At 42.7% G+C, this 19,145-nt stretch overlaps 1 protein-coding gene across 2 annotated transcripts in view; it reads left to right on the top strand.

Moving 5' to 3' along the window:
• The window catches only part of TTC17 (tetratricopeptide repeat domain 17), a 90,524-nt gene that overhangs the window by 57,335 nt on the left and 14,044 nt on the right, over positions 1 to 19,145 (top strand). For both annotated transcript variants that reach the window (XM_024559062.3, XM_053923926.1), the window contains exons 18-22: positions 6,713 to 6,972; positions 7,442 to 7,595; positions 11,666 to 11,786; positions 13,880 to 14,039; positions 16,296 to 16,379. In XM_024559062.3, coding sequence (XP_024414830.2) covers positions 6,713 to 6,972; positions 7,442 to 7,595; positions 11,666 to 11,786; positions 13,880 to 14,039; positions 16,296 to 16,379 — 779 coding nt within the window. The remainder of the gene's footprint in view (positions 1 to 6,712; positions 6,973 to 7,441; positions 7,596 to 11,665; positions 11,787 to 13,879; positions 14,040 to 16,295; positions 16,380 to 19,145) is intronic.

Raw genomic sequence — 19,145 nt, 5'->3', positions numbered from 1 at the left:
TAGTATTATTAGTCTATTGAGTAAGTCCTTGAAAACAAAGCAAGATAAGTTGTATTTATGCTAACCCAGTAAAATTTAAAGATTTGGAATAGTGGGCTTACCTACCAGCCCCCCCAATTGCATTTGTATGACCACATTTTGAGTCAGTTCCATAACTGCCAAAATGAATGACTTGATTTTAATACTCATCCTACTTAACCAAAATTTACTGCATTTGGAACTATGCACAACTCCTTAAAATTCTCCTCTGTCACTTGCTCTTGGCTGTCTTCCTGTCTTCAGAACATCTTTTTCAGTTTCCTTCACTTCGTTACTTTGCCCCTGATTTGTTGAGTTACCCAGTATTTTATTTAACCTTGGTCTTCTTTTTCTTATCCCTCTGTGTGTTATCTCTCGGTGTTTCACGTGCCTTTGAGTATACCAGTGACTCCAACTCTCTCTTTTCAGCTAAGATTTTTTCCACAACTCCAGATCTCACTTCCCCTTTTTTAGTGCTCTCTTTATCAGGATGTGCCACATGCGCTTCAGACTTAATATATCCAAACTTGAACTTGTCCTCACTTTCACCCCATTTCCTGAACTGCTTCTAAGGTCTCTATTCCTCTTCTGTTAATGGCATCGCAGCTCACCCAGGCACCACTACATCCAGTCGCTTCCTAAGACTGGTTGCATCTTACCTTCATCTGTCCTTCTCCCCTGCCTACATTCAGACGGTCTTCGTTTCTGCCTGGGCTACTGCAGGGGCCTCATAAGTAGGTTCCTTACTGTCTGGCCTTTTCCTTCAGCCTGAGTGAGGAGAGAGGGAGGGAGGGAGGGAATGAGAGTAAGAGAGCGATGATACATGTAATGGTACAAAAGCTGAAAAGCTGAAGCAGAAGCAGATACACCGGTTTCTTGTGTATCCAAAGAGTTGTTTCTAAAATCAGATCTGATCAGGTAAGTCGCCTACATTTACATGTTTCAACAGCTCTCTGTTGTTTATAGGGAGAGTCCGAATGTCTTAAAATGGGGTACATGACATTTTACCCCTCAATTTCGTCTTGAACTGAACTGCCCGCTAGTGCTCTGTGTGACAGAGAGTGCAGCCTCTGAGCATTCCCCTCACGTGCGGTGCTGCTCCAAACTTCCGTGTCTTTGCACAGGCTGGGAGTGGCCTTCGCGTACTCTCTCCTTTACCTGGACAACTCCCGTGCTGCTCCAAGATGCAGCTCAAATGTCACCTCCTCTGTGAAACATTCACAAAGGACTCCAAGCATTTGGTTGTTGCATTTGCCGTATGTTTGCACTTTCTACCCAGGCCAAGTCACACAGTGTTAGTCACTTGTATGTCTTGTCTCCCATCAGACTGTGAGCTTCTTATGTACCACATCTTATATTACTATATTCCTGTGTACAGTAAGTATTTTTTAAAGTAATAAAGTGTGGCCTTTGCCTTCCTATATGTAGGTTGGATTAACCTATTGGGTTGGCCAAAAAGTTCATTTGGTGTTTTCCGTAAGATAGTTCTAGTAGCGTTAGTTGTCTTTAACTTTATTCAAAACAACTTTGTTAGATTGTGTTGTGACAGCTGTCATATCAGCGTGCATTAAAAAAAATTAAAATCAGTGAGTTTTTGTGAAGCCATTTTAATGTTAAAATGGAAGAAAATATGCAACATTTTCAGCATATTACGCTTTATTATTTCAAGAAAAATAAAAAACAACTGAGATACAAAAAAAGATTTGTGCAGTGTATGGAGAAGGTCCTTATGACTGATCGATCGTGTCAAAAGTGGTTTGTGAAGTTCTCGTGCTGGAGATTTCTTGCTGGACCATGCTCCACGGTCGGGTAGACCACTTGAAGTTGATAGCAATCAAATCTAGACGTTGAGAACAATCAGTGTTATACCACGTGGGAGATTGCCAACATACTCAAACTATCCAAATCAGTAAAGGTATCGGTGAAAATGAAATATATGTCTTTTATTTTACAGAAAAAACCATGCAGACTTTTTGGCCAACCCAATATTTAGCAATTACAAAATCTTGCTTCTTTCTAAGTGGAATTGTATATAAAAATGATGTCTAAGAGAGTCAAGCTAGACCTCAAAGGAGAAGTTGTGACTTTCACCTTTGCAGGTTTAGAAAATTAGTTTATCAGTTCTACCAGAAACTATTAGGCTTTTAAGGAAACTGATTCCCATTTACCAGCTCAAAGGAGATTGGATCTTAAACCAGATAACCAATTTGTTCCTTCACGAGGAAGCTGCTCCTCTCTGGTATCGGGCAGACTCCTGTCTCCTTCTGGCATCAGGCACCCACAGTACCGAATGGACATCGTGAGGTTGCTTGATAAATTCACAATGAATACAAATGCAACTGTAATGTTAGGGGTTGTTTATTCAGTTTATAGAAACTGCCCCTATTCCAATGCAGTACAACTCCCTAGTGACCAGAATACACATGACTATCAAATTAGAGGCTTTGTTCTTTGCGTAACTCAGAATAAAACCCAAGCAAAGTCTTGCTCGTTGTGTCCCGGGTCTCTGAATGTGTCATTGGGGCAGACAGACTGTAACGTAGCGCTCGCATCATTCTTTAGCCCCACGTCCCTCACAGAGCTCTGTCCATCGCCCTACTGAGGACGCAGTGTCGTGGCCCTGGCCGAGACCTGGGTGGGTGTTTTCCAGGTCCCTACAGCACTGTGCAGACTGTCTCCCAGGGAGGATCCTTTCCAGATAGCTAATTGAATCTGCAATATGATGATGACTCTTATGGGCTTTACTGCATGTGGTTTTTAAAAATTTCCTCCAAAAATACAATACAAAAATTCTTTTATGTCTGTGCTTTGGCTTTTATTATAACACACTATATTAAAAAGGGATACTTTTCCTGTCTCCGATAACCTCATCTTAGGAAGCCTGCTGGTACAAACATGCTGACGTGTACAGACAGCTACAGTCCTCTTGGACGTGTCACTATGTGGGGAAATTTAGAAGAAGGTACTGCCAGAATTTAGGCATGTGGGGGAGCAAATTAATACCCTCTCTATAAAAGTAACTATAAAAATATCACGGTAATCACTACCTTTTTGTGGTACTTATAACTTACACAGGACTATGAATTATGTATTAACCTTGTGGATTTTATTACTAAGCCCATCTGATGAGAAAATTGAGATCCAGTGATCTTAGGTACCTTGCCCAAATTATTCAGTAGGTGGCATAATTTAAATTATTCTCAGGCCTTCTGATTCCATAAACTGTCCTGTGCCTGTAGTTGTCAGAAGTAGAGGTTTGATGCAGAACTTCATTTTTTAATTGGCAAGGTCATTTAAAAAGAAAACTAGAATCTGCCCTGACCAACGTGGCTCGGTTGGGCGTTATCCTGCAAAGCAAAAGGTTGCCGGTTCAGTTCCCAGTCAGGGCACATGCCTGGGTTGTGGGTTTGGTCCCCAGTCAGGGCATGTGCAGGAGGCAGCCAATCGATGCTTCTCTCTCATATCAATGTTTCTCTCCTTCTCTGTCTCCCTCTCTTCCCCTCTCTCTAAAAATAGATAAATAAAATCTTTCAAAAGAAAACTAGAATCTGTTATCACCATTATATAAAGCAAAGAACATTTTGATGTCATAAAGGTACAAAGACAATCTCAGAGTAAAGGGAGTCTTTCTCAGAAATGGACATTTGGCAGCCTCACAGCCGCAGAAGTGTATCTAGACATGTGTCCGTGTGTGTGTGTATAACTATATGTGTGTCTTTGTTTCCTTTCTCATTTTGCTAAGGGTTGCTGGAAATTCTGTGTCTGAGTAACGCTTGAAAACCACTGCTTTAACTTGTCATTATCCAGTACAGAGTTCCTCCACAGTAAACCTTAGATGTGGAAGGGAGGGTGTAGATTTTGTAGTCAGAAATACTGTCATGTCCTGGCTCTCCCACATACCAGTTATTCAATCTTGGGCAACTTACTTGGCCTTCCTGAGCCTTTCTTATGTTCTTAATTTAAAAATAATCAAAGAAAAAAATTCCAAAGAGTTTTTGAGTATTTAAATGAGATAACTTAGGGAAACATTTATTTAGTGCCTGGTACATAGTGGGAACTAAGTAAATGTCACTTCTGCAGACATAGGCATGAGACCCTGCTGCTTCTGGACTCAGGCTGCTTATGAGCCAAAGTCCTCACAAGCATGTATGTACAGTATCTTCTAAGTACACATCTGTTTGATTGGAGGGAGTCCTGACATATTTTCACCGGTGTTGGCAGAGGAAAGATTACCTATTTGCTCTTCTAGACTATCTTCATGGAATTCTGTTTTCTCTTGCTGTCTGGACCCACCTAAAAGAAGGAAGAGCACTGTTGGTGCAAATGAAAACTCAAGATTATTTTCTTCTCAGAAAACATTAATCATGATACATATTACCTAATGGTGAGGGCACAGGGAAGCATAACCTTGGGGAACTCATTGCAGCTGAACAACATAAATGCTTTCTAAATAGTAAAAAAGGCTTCCAAACAACAGTATCCATGTGCAGCTCCGACTGTGCACTGGGGAATTAGTTACTTGCAGTCTCTCTTTGGCCAAAAGCCACTTTTCCTTAAACCCATATTCTTCACTGTGGCTGAATTTTTCAGAAAACCCTTTCCTGTTCCAGGACGAGGTACAAGGAATCCCATGGTATCCATAGGAGAGGCAAGGAGAGGAAGCTCAAACAACATGAGCAATACTGAGGGACAACAGTGTTGCTACAAGTCAGAGGCCTGGAATGTCTCTGAGTCGCTGTTCGGGATGCCTGTAGAAACCCCGTCCAGCTGCTTTCCTGGGTTAGTTACTGAGAAAGTTGTAAATGGCACAGTGTGCGTCTGATCCCGCCGAGACGTGCCTGCCTTTCTGTTGCTTACCGTTCATTCAGCCGAGCCGACCAAACTTTAACACAGGACAAGGAAACCCTTAGAGTTGAAGGTGTCAGCGGGACACGGGAAGGGCAGGGGCGGCAGATTCTCAGGAACCTCACGAAGCACATTATTTCTGCGTTCCCATTGATTCCTTCTGTGCCTGCTCTGTGCCAGGTAAAATGTTAGACATTCAGAACATAGTAGCAAGATAGATGTTGAAAACTTAAAACTCTTTGTCAGTCCTACACTACTTACACTACTGGCCACATAATTGAGGCAAGTGACCAACCATTTTTATCTGAATATTCTTTTTAAAAAAGCTTTTGCAAGCTTCTATTTTACTTACAACTTGTTTCAGATCTCATTCTTCTTCTTCATCGTCATCATCGTCATCATCATCATCATCGGTAGAAACCAGCAGATTCATTCAGAAAATTCAGAAGAACTTCCTTAAAAAAATAATAGTATATTCTGTACTCACTTGTGATGAATAGAAGAGCCCTATAGCTTTTTCAAAGAACGATAGCAGAGATTGGTGGTGGTACTGACAACAGACCTTCCCACTCTCTGGAATAGAATGGGGGATGGGAGTCAGGCGTCACCTGGGTTAGAGGTGCCACTGCATCTTCTGTGAGTAGGACTCAAAGCTTCAGGTTATTTTTAGGCAGGGTAGTGAGGCGTCCTTCTCGCCCCGAGCCTCCTCAGAGACCAACGCTGCCCTTTTCTAAGAAAGATCACTCACAGTGGCCACATGGGTCACTACGGATATGAGGTTCCTGGCCCTGGCTTTTGTAACGCCATGTTCTAAATCACCGAACAAGCCAGAATTACCCATTGAAGCTCACTGGGATAACTGGGGTAACGTGGACTAGCGTTTTGGGAGCAGTCAGCCACAAGCTCTCAGGTTGGCCAGTGGGTACATACTACAAAAGCAGGCGTTTCATTTTATTTGTTTTTATACCCTCTCTACTTCCAAACAGGGTTGGAGATAACATTCATCAAACACAATATAGGGTTCAGCCACTAATTCAAAATAACGTGAGTAGTAAAGAATTTTTTTAGAAGGAAGGCATTAAGAAACTTAGTAATTTTTCCCGAAGCGTCCTAGTTACCTAAGCGTAGAAGAGAATGGGTACGGTGGTGCAGTCTGCACCGCACGATAAGGGAAACGCACCGACTTTCCCGGGGAGAGACTCTTCCCTAGGCCACTGTGCTGAGAAGCATCCATGGGAGTCTTTGCATAAGAAACTTGAGCAACATAACAAGTAGTATCCTGATAAACATTTTAGAAAAAAATTACTGTTTTATTACTAGCATACTGCTAGTTCTTATATCAGCCATTAGTGAAAATGGGAGCCTTTGTGTGGAAATAGGATAATTTCCCATTAAACAAAACGTTATTCACTTAGGGCAATTAGATTATATGGCCTGGACCTGCAGCTATGGTATTTTATGTGCTGTTTGAATAAAGCTTGAAGAATCCCCCATTAAATAAGTAAACCTCATCTTTGCCATCTGTGTCTTCTATCTTGGGCAAGTTGGTCTTTTTTGCAAAAACACATACATGAAATAGCCGTCCTCGTGCTCACTAGGGACATACGCTGAGTGCCCGCCATCGAGCTGCTGCCATTGTTCTCAGCCAGGCTGTTGGCAAAAGGCACATGATGAAGATGATATTTTTACAGGAATTTTGAAGATGCCGAATGGTATTTTTATGCAAGTGGGCCAGAGAAGTGCCTCTAACCAGAGCCAAAATTTTTCTCAAAAAGCAAGGTTGGAGTCACTCAAGTACTTGAAAGAATACTATGTAATTTTGAATAACATGCTGGAACTTGAATTGCAGGTACAGTGGTTGAAGAAAGCAATGGTTCTGATGAGATAGAGAATTCAGATGAAACAAAAATGTCAGAAGAGATCTTGGCTTTGGTGGACGAATTTCAACAGGCGTGGCCCCTGGAAGGCTTTGGGGGACCACTAGAGATGAAAGGGCGGCGTCTGGACCTGCAGGGGATTCGGGTACTGAAGAAAGGTCCCCAGGACGGAGTGGCCAGAAGCTCTTGCTATGGAGACTGCAGAAGTGAAGATGACGAAGCAACAGAATGGGTAAGAGTTGCCAACTCAGTTCTCCGCAGATCGTAGCCCAGGTCTTTCGGGGGGGCCTAAGTTTTCAAAGTGCGATGTTTCTGCTGGACATGTGGCCCTACTTTAGTCCACACTCCAGTCAGCCTTCACACTGGAATTGTACTGCAGGAAGCATTTCGTGTAACTGTGTCACTAGCTTTTCTGGGAAGCAGAGGAAATAGGATGGGTGTGTGGCCACAGTCAAAGCCCGTAGGTTTGGAACTACCCAGTTCAGACATCTTAACTTTCAGCTTCCTCTCTACACTCTTCAGGGCTAGGTGACTATTTTTATTTTACTAAACATTTTTGATTTAGAGCTTTAAGAATTAAACTGAAGGAGAAAACTTAACCTTAGCCCAGGACTGGTTTTTCTTAAAGCCACCAATATCCACAGCCATTGACAGATTTGGTCACTGGTCTCATTTGTCCCTAACATGTTTCTATTGCCTAGATCACATTCCAGGTCAAACGGGTAAAGAAGCCCAAAGGAGATCATAAAAAAACTCCAGGGAAGAAGATAGAATCAAATCAAGCAGAAAACGTACATCGCTTCCAAGCCAACCTGGAGATCACTGGCCCCAAGGTGGCATCTCCTGGGCCACAAGGTGAATTTGAATGTTTAATACGCCAGTTTCTTCTTTCAGACTTTACTGTCCTAGTTGTCACAAAAGATGTGTTTGTTACTTAAAGTAGATGATAAGGTAAGTTGGCTAAGTGAACATGAAGCCAGTCAGTGACACAAAAAGTTTGTTTTGACAGGTCACTTTTTTTACCATTGGTTATTTGGTGTTTATTCTTATTATCTTGAGCTTAAATACCCTATTGATTCTTAACTTGAAAGTCTAGGTTAATATATAAAAAGGTGGGTTTGAGACTGACTCCCTGGGCTCAATCACCAGTTTTGCCATTCCGTTCCCCATGCCTCACTTTCCTGATCTATAAAATGGGAACAATAATTGCACCTATCTTGTACGGTGGCTGTGAGGGTTCCATGAGTTCATACATCTGTAGTGCTTTGAATGAACTGGACACAAGGGGGCTCAGCACATATTAACAATCCAGTAACATGTTCGTGTGTCGGGTGTCTCTGCATATTGCGTGAATGCTCTAGAACCATTCCCCGGGGAAAATGCATGCACACCAAACTCAGAGCTGTACTTTCAAGGTTCGTAGTTGTTCCAAAACCCATCTCTGCACTCCAGGTTCAGGGCCGTTCCTGTAAGTCCAGTTGACTGTCTTTTCCAGCAATCAGGACGTTAGAATTTCTTTTTTAAAAAATTATTTTTTAAAAGGATATATTCCCTGTCTTGGACTTTGGAAATTCAAGGTAACTTCCTGAAAATGTCTTATTTAATTTGGTGTACTTACCAAGCTCAAAGCAGAGGGCACGCAGTAAAATGACTAAATCCCAGAATGAACTGTGACTTGTGAAAAATAGTAAGGACACCAAAAAGGACATTTTGTCATGACTGGAACTAAAAGCACGAGGTAGCTTTACTGTTTAAGGGAACATAGCATGTGTCAACAGGTGACACAGGAAAGCTACACTTCCTTTGTTAGATCTGTCCTCTGTAGCAAGGGAACAACGCTCGAACTGTAGAACATTATTATGGAAATGAGCACCGCGTTGGATTAAACAGCACACATAATAAAATGATAAAAGAAGAAAATTTAGATGGTTATTTATATGCATTTAAGGTGAAAAGGGAATTTCTATGGTTGAAAGAACAAATAATTCTAACACCAGAAAATACCATGAAATAAGACAAAGGACTGGAACAGAGTATTTTTTGTGGAATATTTACAGGATGTACAATGAGCAGAGGATAGTAATATCATTTAAAGAGCACCTACAAATCAATAAGAAAAATACAGCATTTCAGCAACATGTGTCAAGGACATAGGCGGTTCACCAAAGACACACGCGTGTGCACACACGTGCAAGCAGCCCTAAAGGTGAGGCGATGCGCACCCTCACTAGCAAACAAAAAGTGCAAAATCAATGGTGACGTTCCATTTTTGCCTGTCGGATTCTTTAAGTGTGTAGTAAACAATGAGAATTAGTGCAATGAATTATGAGTTCTGGAACAGTTTGACTAGATGTCCAGAAAATTTAAAAACAGACCAACAGTTCTACTTCCAGTACCTTACCCCAAGTAAATCATTTTACAAGTGCTGAGGATAGAAGTACAGAGTTGTTGATCGCAGAGTTGCTCACAGTGAAAACTGGGAACAGCCTGAAGGTTGGTAGTTGCCTGAATGAACTGCAGCCCGTGTGCTGTGCGGGCAAGGTGCTTGTGGTTTAGTGAGTGCAGGAGAGCAGGTCTGTAAGCAGCATTCAGGTGCACTGCTTTTCATTGTACCGCGTTATTGCACTTCGTAGATATTATGGGGTCCCCCCAGCCCCCACAAACTGCAGGTTTGTGGCAACCCCTCATTGAGCAAGTCTGGTGGTGCCATTTTTTCCAACAGCATTAGCTTGCTTTGTTTCTCTGTCACGTGTTAGTAACTCTCAATATTTCAAACTTTTTATTTATTATAAATGTCATAGTGGTCTGTGAACTTCCCTTGTAATTGTTTTGAGGCACCACGAACCACACCCATGTGAGACTGAAAACTTAATCAGTACATGTGGTGTGTGCCCTGACTGCTCCACCAACCAGCCATTCCCCAGCGCGCTCTCCACGCAGGCCTCCCTGTTCCCTGAGACACAACAATGTTGCAGTCAGGTCAGTTAGTTACCCTGCAGTGGCCTGCAAGCGTTCAACTGAAAGCAAGAGCCACTTTAAATCAAAAGCTAGAAACGATTAAACTTAGTGAGGAAAGAATGTCAACAGCCAAGATAGGCCAGAAGTTAGACGTCTTGTGTTAAACAGTTAGCCAATGTGAATGCAAAGGAAAAGTTACTGAATGAAATTGAGTGCTCCTCCAGTGAACGCAAATGATAAGAAAGTAAAACAGCCTTATTGCTGATATGGAGAAGGTTTCAGTGGTCTAGATAGAAGACCAAACCAGCCACAGCATTCCCTTGTGCCAAAGCCGAATCCAGAGCAAGGCCTAGCCCTTCAGTTCTGTGAAAGCTGAGAGATGAAGGAGCTGCAGAAGGAAAGTTTGAAGCCAGCAGAGGTTGGTTCACGCTGTCCCTCTGCCTGGAATGCTCTCATGCTACCTCAGAGATGCTAAAGTACCACTCATCCTTAAACTTCACGCTCAGAAGCCATCTCTCCCTTGGCACCTTCAGACAGAATTAGTTGCTCCCTCTGCAGGTATTCCGCACAGGCACTCCCACTGACCCTACTGTGTTCTAAGGGTTCGTTCACATTTGCCGCCTCACTGGGCTCCGAGCACAAGGTCAGGCTCTGTGTCTTCCCTCTGTGCCCTTTGTTTCCTACCGCGGTTCCCAGCCCTGGGTAATGGATGTTCACAAAGTATTTTCCGAGGGAATTCCTAAACATAAAAGAAAAGTAAGCTTAATTGTGAAACTTACAGTTTAATTCTTTCAGTTACTAATTTAAACAGTGTTCATTTGAAACTCTTTCACACTTCTTTTCTATTTTATTAAAATCTAAATCTAAAAACCCTGCCTGTACCTCAGACAATTTCTACTATTGGTAAATTCCTACAGTACAAAAAGAGCTATACAGAACCAAAGTTCTCCTTCCTGTCCCTTTAACTATAAGTCCTCCAGAAGAACCCTTCCCCGACCAAACTTAGTTCTGCTTTTCTCTTGGGAACTTGATCTAAGTGAAGGACCTGTGCCCAAAGGGTAGCACTGGGGAGGGGTATCAGGAAGGAGAACTTTAAAAGCCCTATGCACCTTTAAATAGCATGGTATTGGGGGTCTGCATGTTAGTGGACCTGGATGTTCACCCCAGCCCTGCCACCTGCTAGCCAGGTGGCCTTGGGCAAGTCATGTGAGATCTCTGAGCCTCCATTTTCTCACCTGAGCAGTGAGGGGTAAAACCCGCCTCATGAAGTTAGGAATGTAGAGCACTTAGCAAGGACCCAAACACACGGCAAGTGCTCTGGAATTAAATATCCTCTTGTTACCACCATTATTCCCCACCCTGCTGCTTTTCTTTACGGCAGTGGTTGTCACCAGGAGCGATTTTGCCCCCCCAGGGGACATTTGGCAGTATCTGGAGATATTTGTGGTTGTCATATCTGGGGGAGGGCGCTACCAACATCTAGTGGGTAGAGGCCTAGGATGCTGCTAAGCTTGCTCCAGTGCACAGGACGGTCCCCACAGCAAAGCATTGTTTGGCCCACGGAGTCGTAGGGCCAGGCTGAGGAGCCTACTTTAGAGACATGCTTCTCGTGGTCTATAAAATCAAAATGGACAGGGTTGAAAATTAAGTTTGGTAAGAATGTTAACATTGAAGAACATCTTAACCCTTATCTCTTGTTGGTTAGTCTTAAATCTAATGAAGGACTCAAGTATTTGTACTTAAATTACTATCTCCTTCAAGAACAAGGCTTTACTCAGAGATCATCTTTGTTCTTGTTGCTGTGAATGACAAGATTTTCGTTCTCTATGTCATACAAATTCTGAAGACTAGAAGAATGACTAGCGCCTTTAAATACACCAATCTGGGGGAAGTGATCGCCTGGGCATAAGACACTGTGTATGCTGTTCCTTTGCAATTGTGTCATTGCTGACATGCCTTTTTCCCAGGAAAAAAGCGTGACTACCAGAGTCTGGGATGGCCCAGCCCAGATGAGTGTGTCAAACTCCGCTGGGTAGAGCTGACTGCCATCGTGAGTACCTGGCTTGCAGTTTCTTCAAAAAACATCGAGTGAGTATCTTAAACATCTCCCTCCTCCGTGGCATTTGTGGACCAGTGAGCACACGGGCCTGAGCTGGCATCTGGGATGCCTTTTTTGGCAGCAGCTATTAGAAGAGTCGTCCTTTCTAGAGTTGGTGGTTCAGAGGATGACCACTGCCAACCATGGCCCACAGATGGACCCGGCCAGTTACACCGAACAGTAAATGGGCCCCCGATCTCAGTGCCTTTGCCCACGCTTTTGTAACTTACCCAGGTGTACTTAGTTTGACTCGAAGACTGGATCCCTCTTTTTAGAAGTGTAAAACCTGTGGTCTCTCACTGACACCCCCCACTCAGAAAAGGGGTGGGGGCCAATCCGATTTACAAATACCTTCCAAAACACAAGGTTGCCTCTCTGATAACTGCTTTTTCCCTTCTCAGACCCTCATTCTCTCTTGCTGGCCCCTTTCCTAGTCTTTAAGTGTTGGAGTTCCCCAAGATTTACCAGTAAGCCGCCTTTATAATCACTCTAGTCAGAACTTACAGCACCACTAATATGTTAATAATTCCCAAATGTCAATCTCCAGACCAGACCTTGATTCAAATCCTCAACCCTCCTCTCCAATTACCTGCCTGGCCTCTTTGCCTAGATAGCTCTCAGGTGTCCCAAGTTCAGGAAAGCTAAACTTACCATTTTCTTGTGCTCTCGCCTTCCAAGAAAATTATCATTGTGTTTGTTTTCTGTTTCTTATTCTCAGTAAATAAGAATAAGCCGTGCTTAGGCCAGAACCGTGGGAGTCATCCTTAACAACCCTCTTCCTTACCCCTTGAATCTAGTCTGTTACCACTTGTCATTTTAACTCTCTGAGCATTTTTCAAATCCAGCTGCTTTTCTCCATCTCCAGTGCTGCCTTCTTCAATCAGGTCACCATCATCTCCCCTTACATGCAGTCAGTAGCCTCCTAGCTGGTCCTCTTGCTTTATTTACTCTTGGCTTTATTCAATCCATTCTCTCCATAGTGCTCAGAATTCTTCCTTAATTCAAGGTCAAATAATTCGTAAAATGCTCTAATAACTTCTTACTGCTATTTACAGTGCTCCACATTGTCAGTCTGCTCGTGCATGTCTTTCCATCTCCAACTCTGTCCTCTCTCCCATCAGGGCCTTCACGCTTGGTGTGTCTCTTTCCCTGCGTTCTTTTCATCTTCTGCCCGGTTAGTGCAGACTCCTCCTCCTGATCGCAGCTTAAATCTTACTTCCTCAGGCAGTTCTTCACTGACCGTCTGCCTCCTTCGTCTGTGTAGAGGAAACAGATACCCTCCTGTAGTGTAGCACCGACATTTTACCACGTTTTTATCTTTTATAATTTGTCACATCTGTAATAGTTAAGTCACTCACAAGACTGTGAGCACCATAACAGCAGGGACTGGGTATGTTATGTTAATTATGCTAGCCCTGGTATTAAATAGTTAGAAACAAAATTTGTCGATGCCAGTTTGCCATGTCGATGTGTATGGTAGTGCATAATATTTAGCTTATGTCTAGGAGGAAAGTGACCGCTTTGGGACCATGCAGAAAATATTTTTATGTAGATACAATGGACAACTGTTTTGTATAAAATTTCCTATTGAAACTTTGTGTGGAGACAAGTATGTTTCTGTGTAAAAGGGAAAATAAAATAGGAACAACCTGTAGGTGTTTATCATTCTCTGTACCCTGGAAAAAGAAATCCTACCAGAAAACCCAGCTGGTTTAAAATCTCCCCAGTGAGAAAAAGCGGCCAGCAGGAGTGAGCAAATCAAATGCCATGGTATGTAGAAAGAAGGCAGCCTAGGTGGTTGGGAAAATCACTTGAGTTCAGGACTCCGATCCCAACACTGCTCCTTTGATCGGGATACGATCTTAACTCTTGCATTCAGCACGTAGTTATTGCCAGGCACTGGATTCCTTGCATCTGCATAAGGAGACATCAGTCTAAATAACTTCTGAGGTCTCTTGCAGTCTGAGTCTATGGTTCCAGGCAGTCCTCATAACCTATTGAAGTTCCGATCAGCTGATCATTAATACTTTCTCCCCACCCATTCAGATTTTCCATGGCTAATGTGGTCATCTCCATGTTTCAGCATCACAGAACACATAGACTTTGCCACTCCAATCCAGCAGCCAGCGATGGAGCCTGTTTGCAATGGCAATCTCCCCACCAGCATGCATACCCTGGACCACCTGCATGGGGTTTCCAACCGCGCCAGCCTACACTACACAGGCGAGAGTCAGTTAACAGAGGTCAGTGCTCGCTTTTATTCAGCTCGTCTATAGCTTTTAGCCCAGCAGTTTTGGTGCAACTGACAGCGGAAAGCACAATGGCCAGGTCATGTGTTGCTGTCTTTCTTTGGTTGGCTGTCACTTCAGTGGCTTTAGGCTAAGCCTAATTCCTTTCAGACTTTGGGACAGAGCTTACTTTCTTTTTATGTCCAGGACATTTTAATTCTGATTCACTCCTTGAAGTGGGTAGCATTCTGCTTGCTATCAGACAAGAGTCTCTTACAAGAGATATTTGGGACAGTGTAATTCCCCTGTTGGCATTCCAAAAAAGGAAAGAAAGGAGGACAGACCCAGAATATACCTAGCAAAGAATATATCAAGAGGAATTGGGAAAACATGCCACAAATGTCCAACGGTGCAGGATTTGTTACATAAATGTTGGTGTAGATGTAAGGTATTATACACTGCAGTCATTAAGAAAGATGTGTGGGAATACATTTAGTGGCGGAAGAAGTTTTCAGAATGTATTATGTGAAAATGGTGACAGTATGCAGTGTGATCCCATATTTTGTGAGAGAAATAATGTGTGCATGTATAAAAATCTGAAAGATATACGAGGTGTGCCCAGAAAGTATCCAGCCATGTAATGTGAAAAATACAGACATTTACTGAAGAAGATACAAGATGCAGTGATACAAGATACAAGATACAATGACGCTTCAGTCCCCTTCAAAGTAGGCACCTGGGGAGCTCACACAGTTCTCGCAGCATCTCTTCCACAGTTCAAAACACTCTGCAAAATCCTTTGTTGGAATCACCATCAGCTGCCCTGTCATACTTTCTTAAATGTCATCAATGGTCTGAAATCTCTTCCCTTTCAAAGGTGATTTTAGTTTGGGGAAGAGCCAGAAGTCACAGGACCCCAAATCTGGGCTGTACGGGGGACTGAGTCACCTGGATGATTTCATGTTTTACCAAAAAACTCTGCATGAGATGTGATGCGTGAGCGGGCACATTGTCCTAATAAAGCTGCCAGTCACCAGTTGCCCATAGCTGCGGCCATTGTCGTCATATTGCATGTCTCAACTGACAAAGAACAGTGAGGTAGTACTCCGTATTAATTGTTTGGCCTGGAGGGGCATACTCGTGATGGACACCTTCCCAATCAAAAAACACAGTTAACATGGTCTTGATCTTGCTGCAACTTTGCCATGACTTCTTCAGGTGCGGAGAACCAGGCGACTTCTATTGGGACAACTGGGCCTTCGTTGCAGGAACATACGCATAGCCATGGACCAATGAGTCATCTCTGGTTATGACCTTCTTGAGGAAATCTGGTTCATTGGTAGTGGTTTGAATCCAGTCATTAGCAAGTGCAGCACGATGTTCCTTCTGCTCTGGTAGCAGGAGCTGCAGTATGAATTTTGCCATGACACGTTTCATGCTAAGGTCCTGCGCGTCAAGGTCTCAGACACGGTAGTTTTTGGAATCCCCACGTCAGCTTCTGGTTCTCACAGTGTCACTTGCCCATCTTTGTTGATTGCAGCCCATACATGTTCAACATTCTCAGGTGTTTTGCTTGCTGCAGGCCTTCCAGAACGTGGATCACTTTCAACAGATTCTTGACCATCTTTGAAGTGTTTGTGCCACACTTTCATTTGCACTGCACTCATTGCATCGTTCCCGAAAGCCTTCTGAATCATCCGAATAGCTTCCATGGAGGAATGTTCAAGCTTAATGCAAAATTTGGTGCAGATTTGTTGCTCCACTTGCTCAGTTGTTGAATATGACAGCCTCACAGTACACATGCTCACTCAATGGTGTCTACGGCCCCCACTGACTAGTACAGTGAAGTCATTGTTCACACATGCGCATTCCAGTCCACTCTCCTTGCTGCCAGGCCACGTCCATGTTGCACAAACCATTCTCCTTGTATTAACAATGGCTGGACTCTTTCCAGACAGACCTCGTATATGGAAAGATATTAACAGTGGTTGTGTCTGGGTAACAAGATTACAAACAGTTTCTATTTTCTTTATTCTATTTTCTCATGTTGTTGTAATGAATGTGATTTACATGTCTGTAATTTTTGTTAACTGAGAGAAGACTAAAGAGATGATACACTGGCTTTAAACATGTCTGACCAATAGGACCACAGGACTTACCCCAGAGAAGTGACTTGCTTTTGTGGGTAGAGCCCAGCTCGGTGTCGGCAGTGCTGCCTGGACCCTGCCTCACTTCCACTGCTCTAATCTACCGCCTTCCTTCCCGTACCAGGTATTACAAAATCTTGGCAAAAACCAATATCCACAACAGTCACTTGAACAGATTGGCACCCGAATTGCCAAAGTTCTGGAAAAGGTAAGTCACCCTGTAGGAAAGCTGGGAACTGTTGCCCGCCTTCTAACTTTGCCAAATTTATTTGTCATGAAGTGGCTCTAACCTCTCCTGTTAGGTACTTAGCACTTGGTAACTAGAGAGATAACGTGGAATAACCCCACATAGAATGTCTCAATCACTGTTCCATTACTTTTCCCATCCCGTGGTTAGTACTGAATATTTTTTGCTTCTTTGCTTACTCTCTGCGATGAAACCCACCTAATCAGTTTTCTCTTCTTTACTCCAGCATGGGTGTGTAGAGGTGGTGGTGGTCCTGGGAACCGTGGAGTCTAGGTATATGAAATAAGCCAGATGTTCTTCTCATGGTGAAGAATATTTGGTGTTTCAGATTGTGGATGAGAAATACATCTTTAAATACCTTTCTCTCTCAAAATCATGAAACAAAATATTTATAAAACTGCATTTTCATACAGCCTACAGAAAATATAACTAAGAGTTTCTAATACGTTGATCTGCCTCTGTGTGATATTTATGTAAAGAAGAGGATTTTTTATATTAAAACTAATTACTTTATGGTTCCACATCTCTCCATGTGATTGCTATATAATACTAAAGAATATAGTGATTAAACTTAAATCAGCTCAGCGTCCAATCTGAAATGGCAGTATGGTAGGGGTAGGGTAATCCCATCAGTTTAAAAGTGATCAAGTGGAAAGCACACACAAAGTAGTCACTGTTCGTTGTCAGTTCTGAAATCCATCCAGACATACGCCACCCCAGTCCCAGAGGAGCGACTATTTTGGGCAGTTGAGAGAGTTTCATTTCCTAACCCTGCAAGTAGCTTGAAAACATTTTTTCTAAATTCTGCTTAAAAACTACACAGCTCCCCATTTAGTTCTCTCTCTTTTAATACCATATTATAAATGACTTTTTAAAAACCATTTGTCAACTTTCAACATTCTTCCTTGTCTTATTCACCAGGCCCATGGCTTTGTTAGGTATTTTTTCTGTGTTGCAAGACACAGCCACACTATTTGTTTTGCACATTGACAACACCATTGTGTCAGCCTCCAACAGCAAGCTCCTCAGGGCTCATCCAGTGTCCTTTGATGGTCTCGTGGCTGCTCTTTTAGCAAATGTCTGTAGCCCCTTCCCAAAATTGGTGCCACATGTTTTAGTTCTCTGTTAGTGGCAACACTCCATTCTGGATACCAAATGCTATTTCACTTATCTATTTCTGCCTTAAAAACCACCCCCAGTATTTACTGACTTAAAACTATTAGCTCAATATTCTGCAGTCTGAGTGGAGCTCAGCTGGGCATTTCTTGTGGTCTCACTTGGCATCATTTATGCACCTGCAGACACGTGGTGACTCCTCTGAGATTGTCCACGAAAGGAGGCTTTACCCACATATCCGCTTCCTTACTCAGAGTGGCTGGAATAGCTGGAGCACAGCTGGGAGGGTTCTCTCTCCGTGTAGTCGCTGCAGCAGTGAGGCTGAGCCTTTGTGCATGGTGGCTTCGGGCTCTGCGAGGGTGAGAGCAGTAGTGACAGAGAATATGGGGACCATCTTCAATCTGTCACAGTTCCCATCAAAGGAGGAGTAAGGCTGACAGCTTCTCAACAGAAATGATGCAAATCAGAAGTCAATGTAGCGACATCTTTAAAGCTAGAAGAAGAAAATGACAAGCCTAGGATTCTAGACCAGCCAAAACACCCTCCAAATATTAAAAGTGAAACAAAGATGCGTTCAAACAAACAGAAAATCAGAGGATTTGGTACCAGTAGACCTGCACTGAAATGAGACTTAAAGGGAGTTTTTCGGGAAGATAGTCCCAGACAGAAACAGGGACATGCAAGAGGGAATAAAGAGCACTGGGAAGGAAAATATAAATGAACAGTAACTGTACAAAATAGTTAACTGTAGCGCTTCAGTTTTATAGATGGCGAAATTCATGGTAACAGCAGCAAATGATGGGAGGGAAGTAAATGGATTTTAAAGTCCTAAGCTTTAATTGGTATCAGCCAAGTAGTTAAAGTGATAATTTGCACATTTTAAGGTATAGTCTTAACTATAAAAATGGTTTTAAAATACAATTTAGTTGAAGGAAAATGGAGCAATGTAAAACATCTGATTAATTCAAAGAAATGCAAAAGAACATAAAAATGGAACACAAATAAATGAAATTAGACCACCAACTTACACCATACACAAAAATAAACTCAACATGGATAAAAGACTTAAATATAAATCGTGACGGCATAAAAGTCCTAGAGGAGAACATAGGCAGGAAAATCTCAGCTATCCCACGCAGCAGTATTCTCACCGATATGTCCCCTAGGGCAAGGGATATAAAGGAAAGAATAAACAAATGGGACTACATCAAATTGAAAAGCTTCTGCACAGCTGAAGAAAACATCAGCAAAATGAAAAGGGAACCAACTGTATGGGAAAGTATATTTACCAATGATACCTCAGACAAGGGTGTGATCTCCAAAATATATAAAGGATTCACATGACTCAACACCAGGAAGACAAACAATCCAATTAAAAAATGGGCAAAGGACCTGAACAGACACTTCTAAGGAGGGCATACAGAGTTCCCATGGGCAAATGAAAGGATGTTCAACATAACTAGCCATCAGAGAGGTGCAAATTAAAACCACAATGAGGTACCACTTCACACTGATGAGAATCATTAAAAAATCAACAAACGTGCTGGCAAGGTTGTAGAGAAAAGGGAACCCTAGTGCATTGTTGGTGGGAATGCAGACTGGTACAGCCAC

Source organism: Desmodus rotundus, chromosome 5 (genome assembly GCF_022682495.2).
Source record: "Desmodus rotundus isolate HL8 chromosome 5, HLdesRot8A.1, whole genome shotgun sequence".
NCBI lineage: Eukaryota > Metazoa > Chordata > Mammalia > Chiroptera > Phyllostomidae > Desmodus > Desmodus rotundus.
This window is presented reverse-complemented; position numbering and strand designations above follow the sequence as displayed.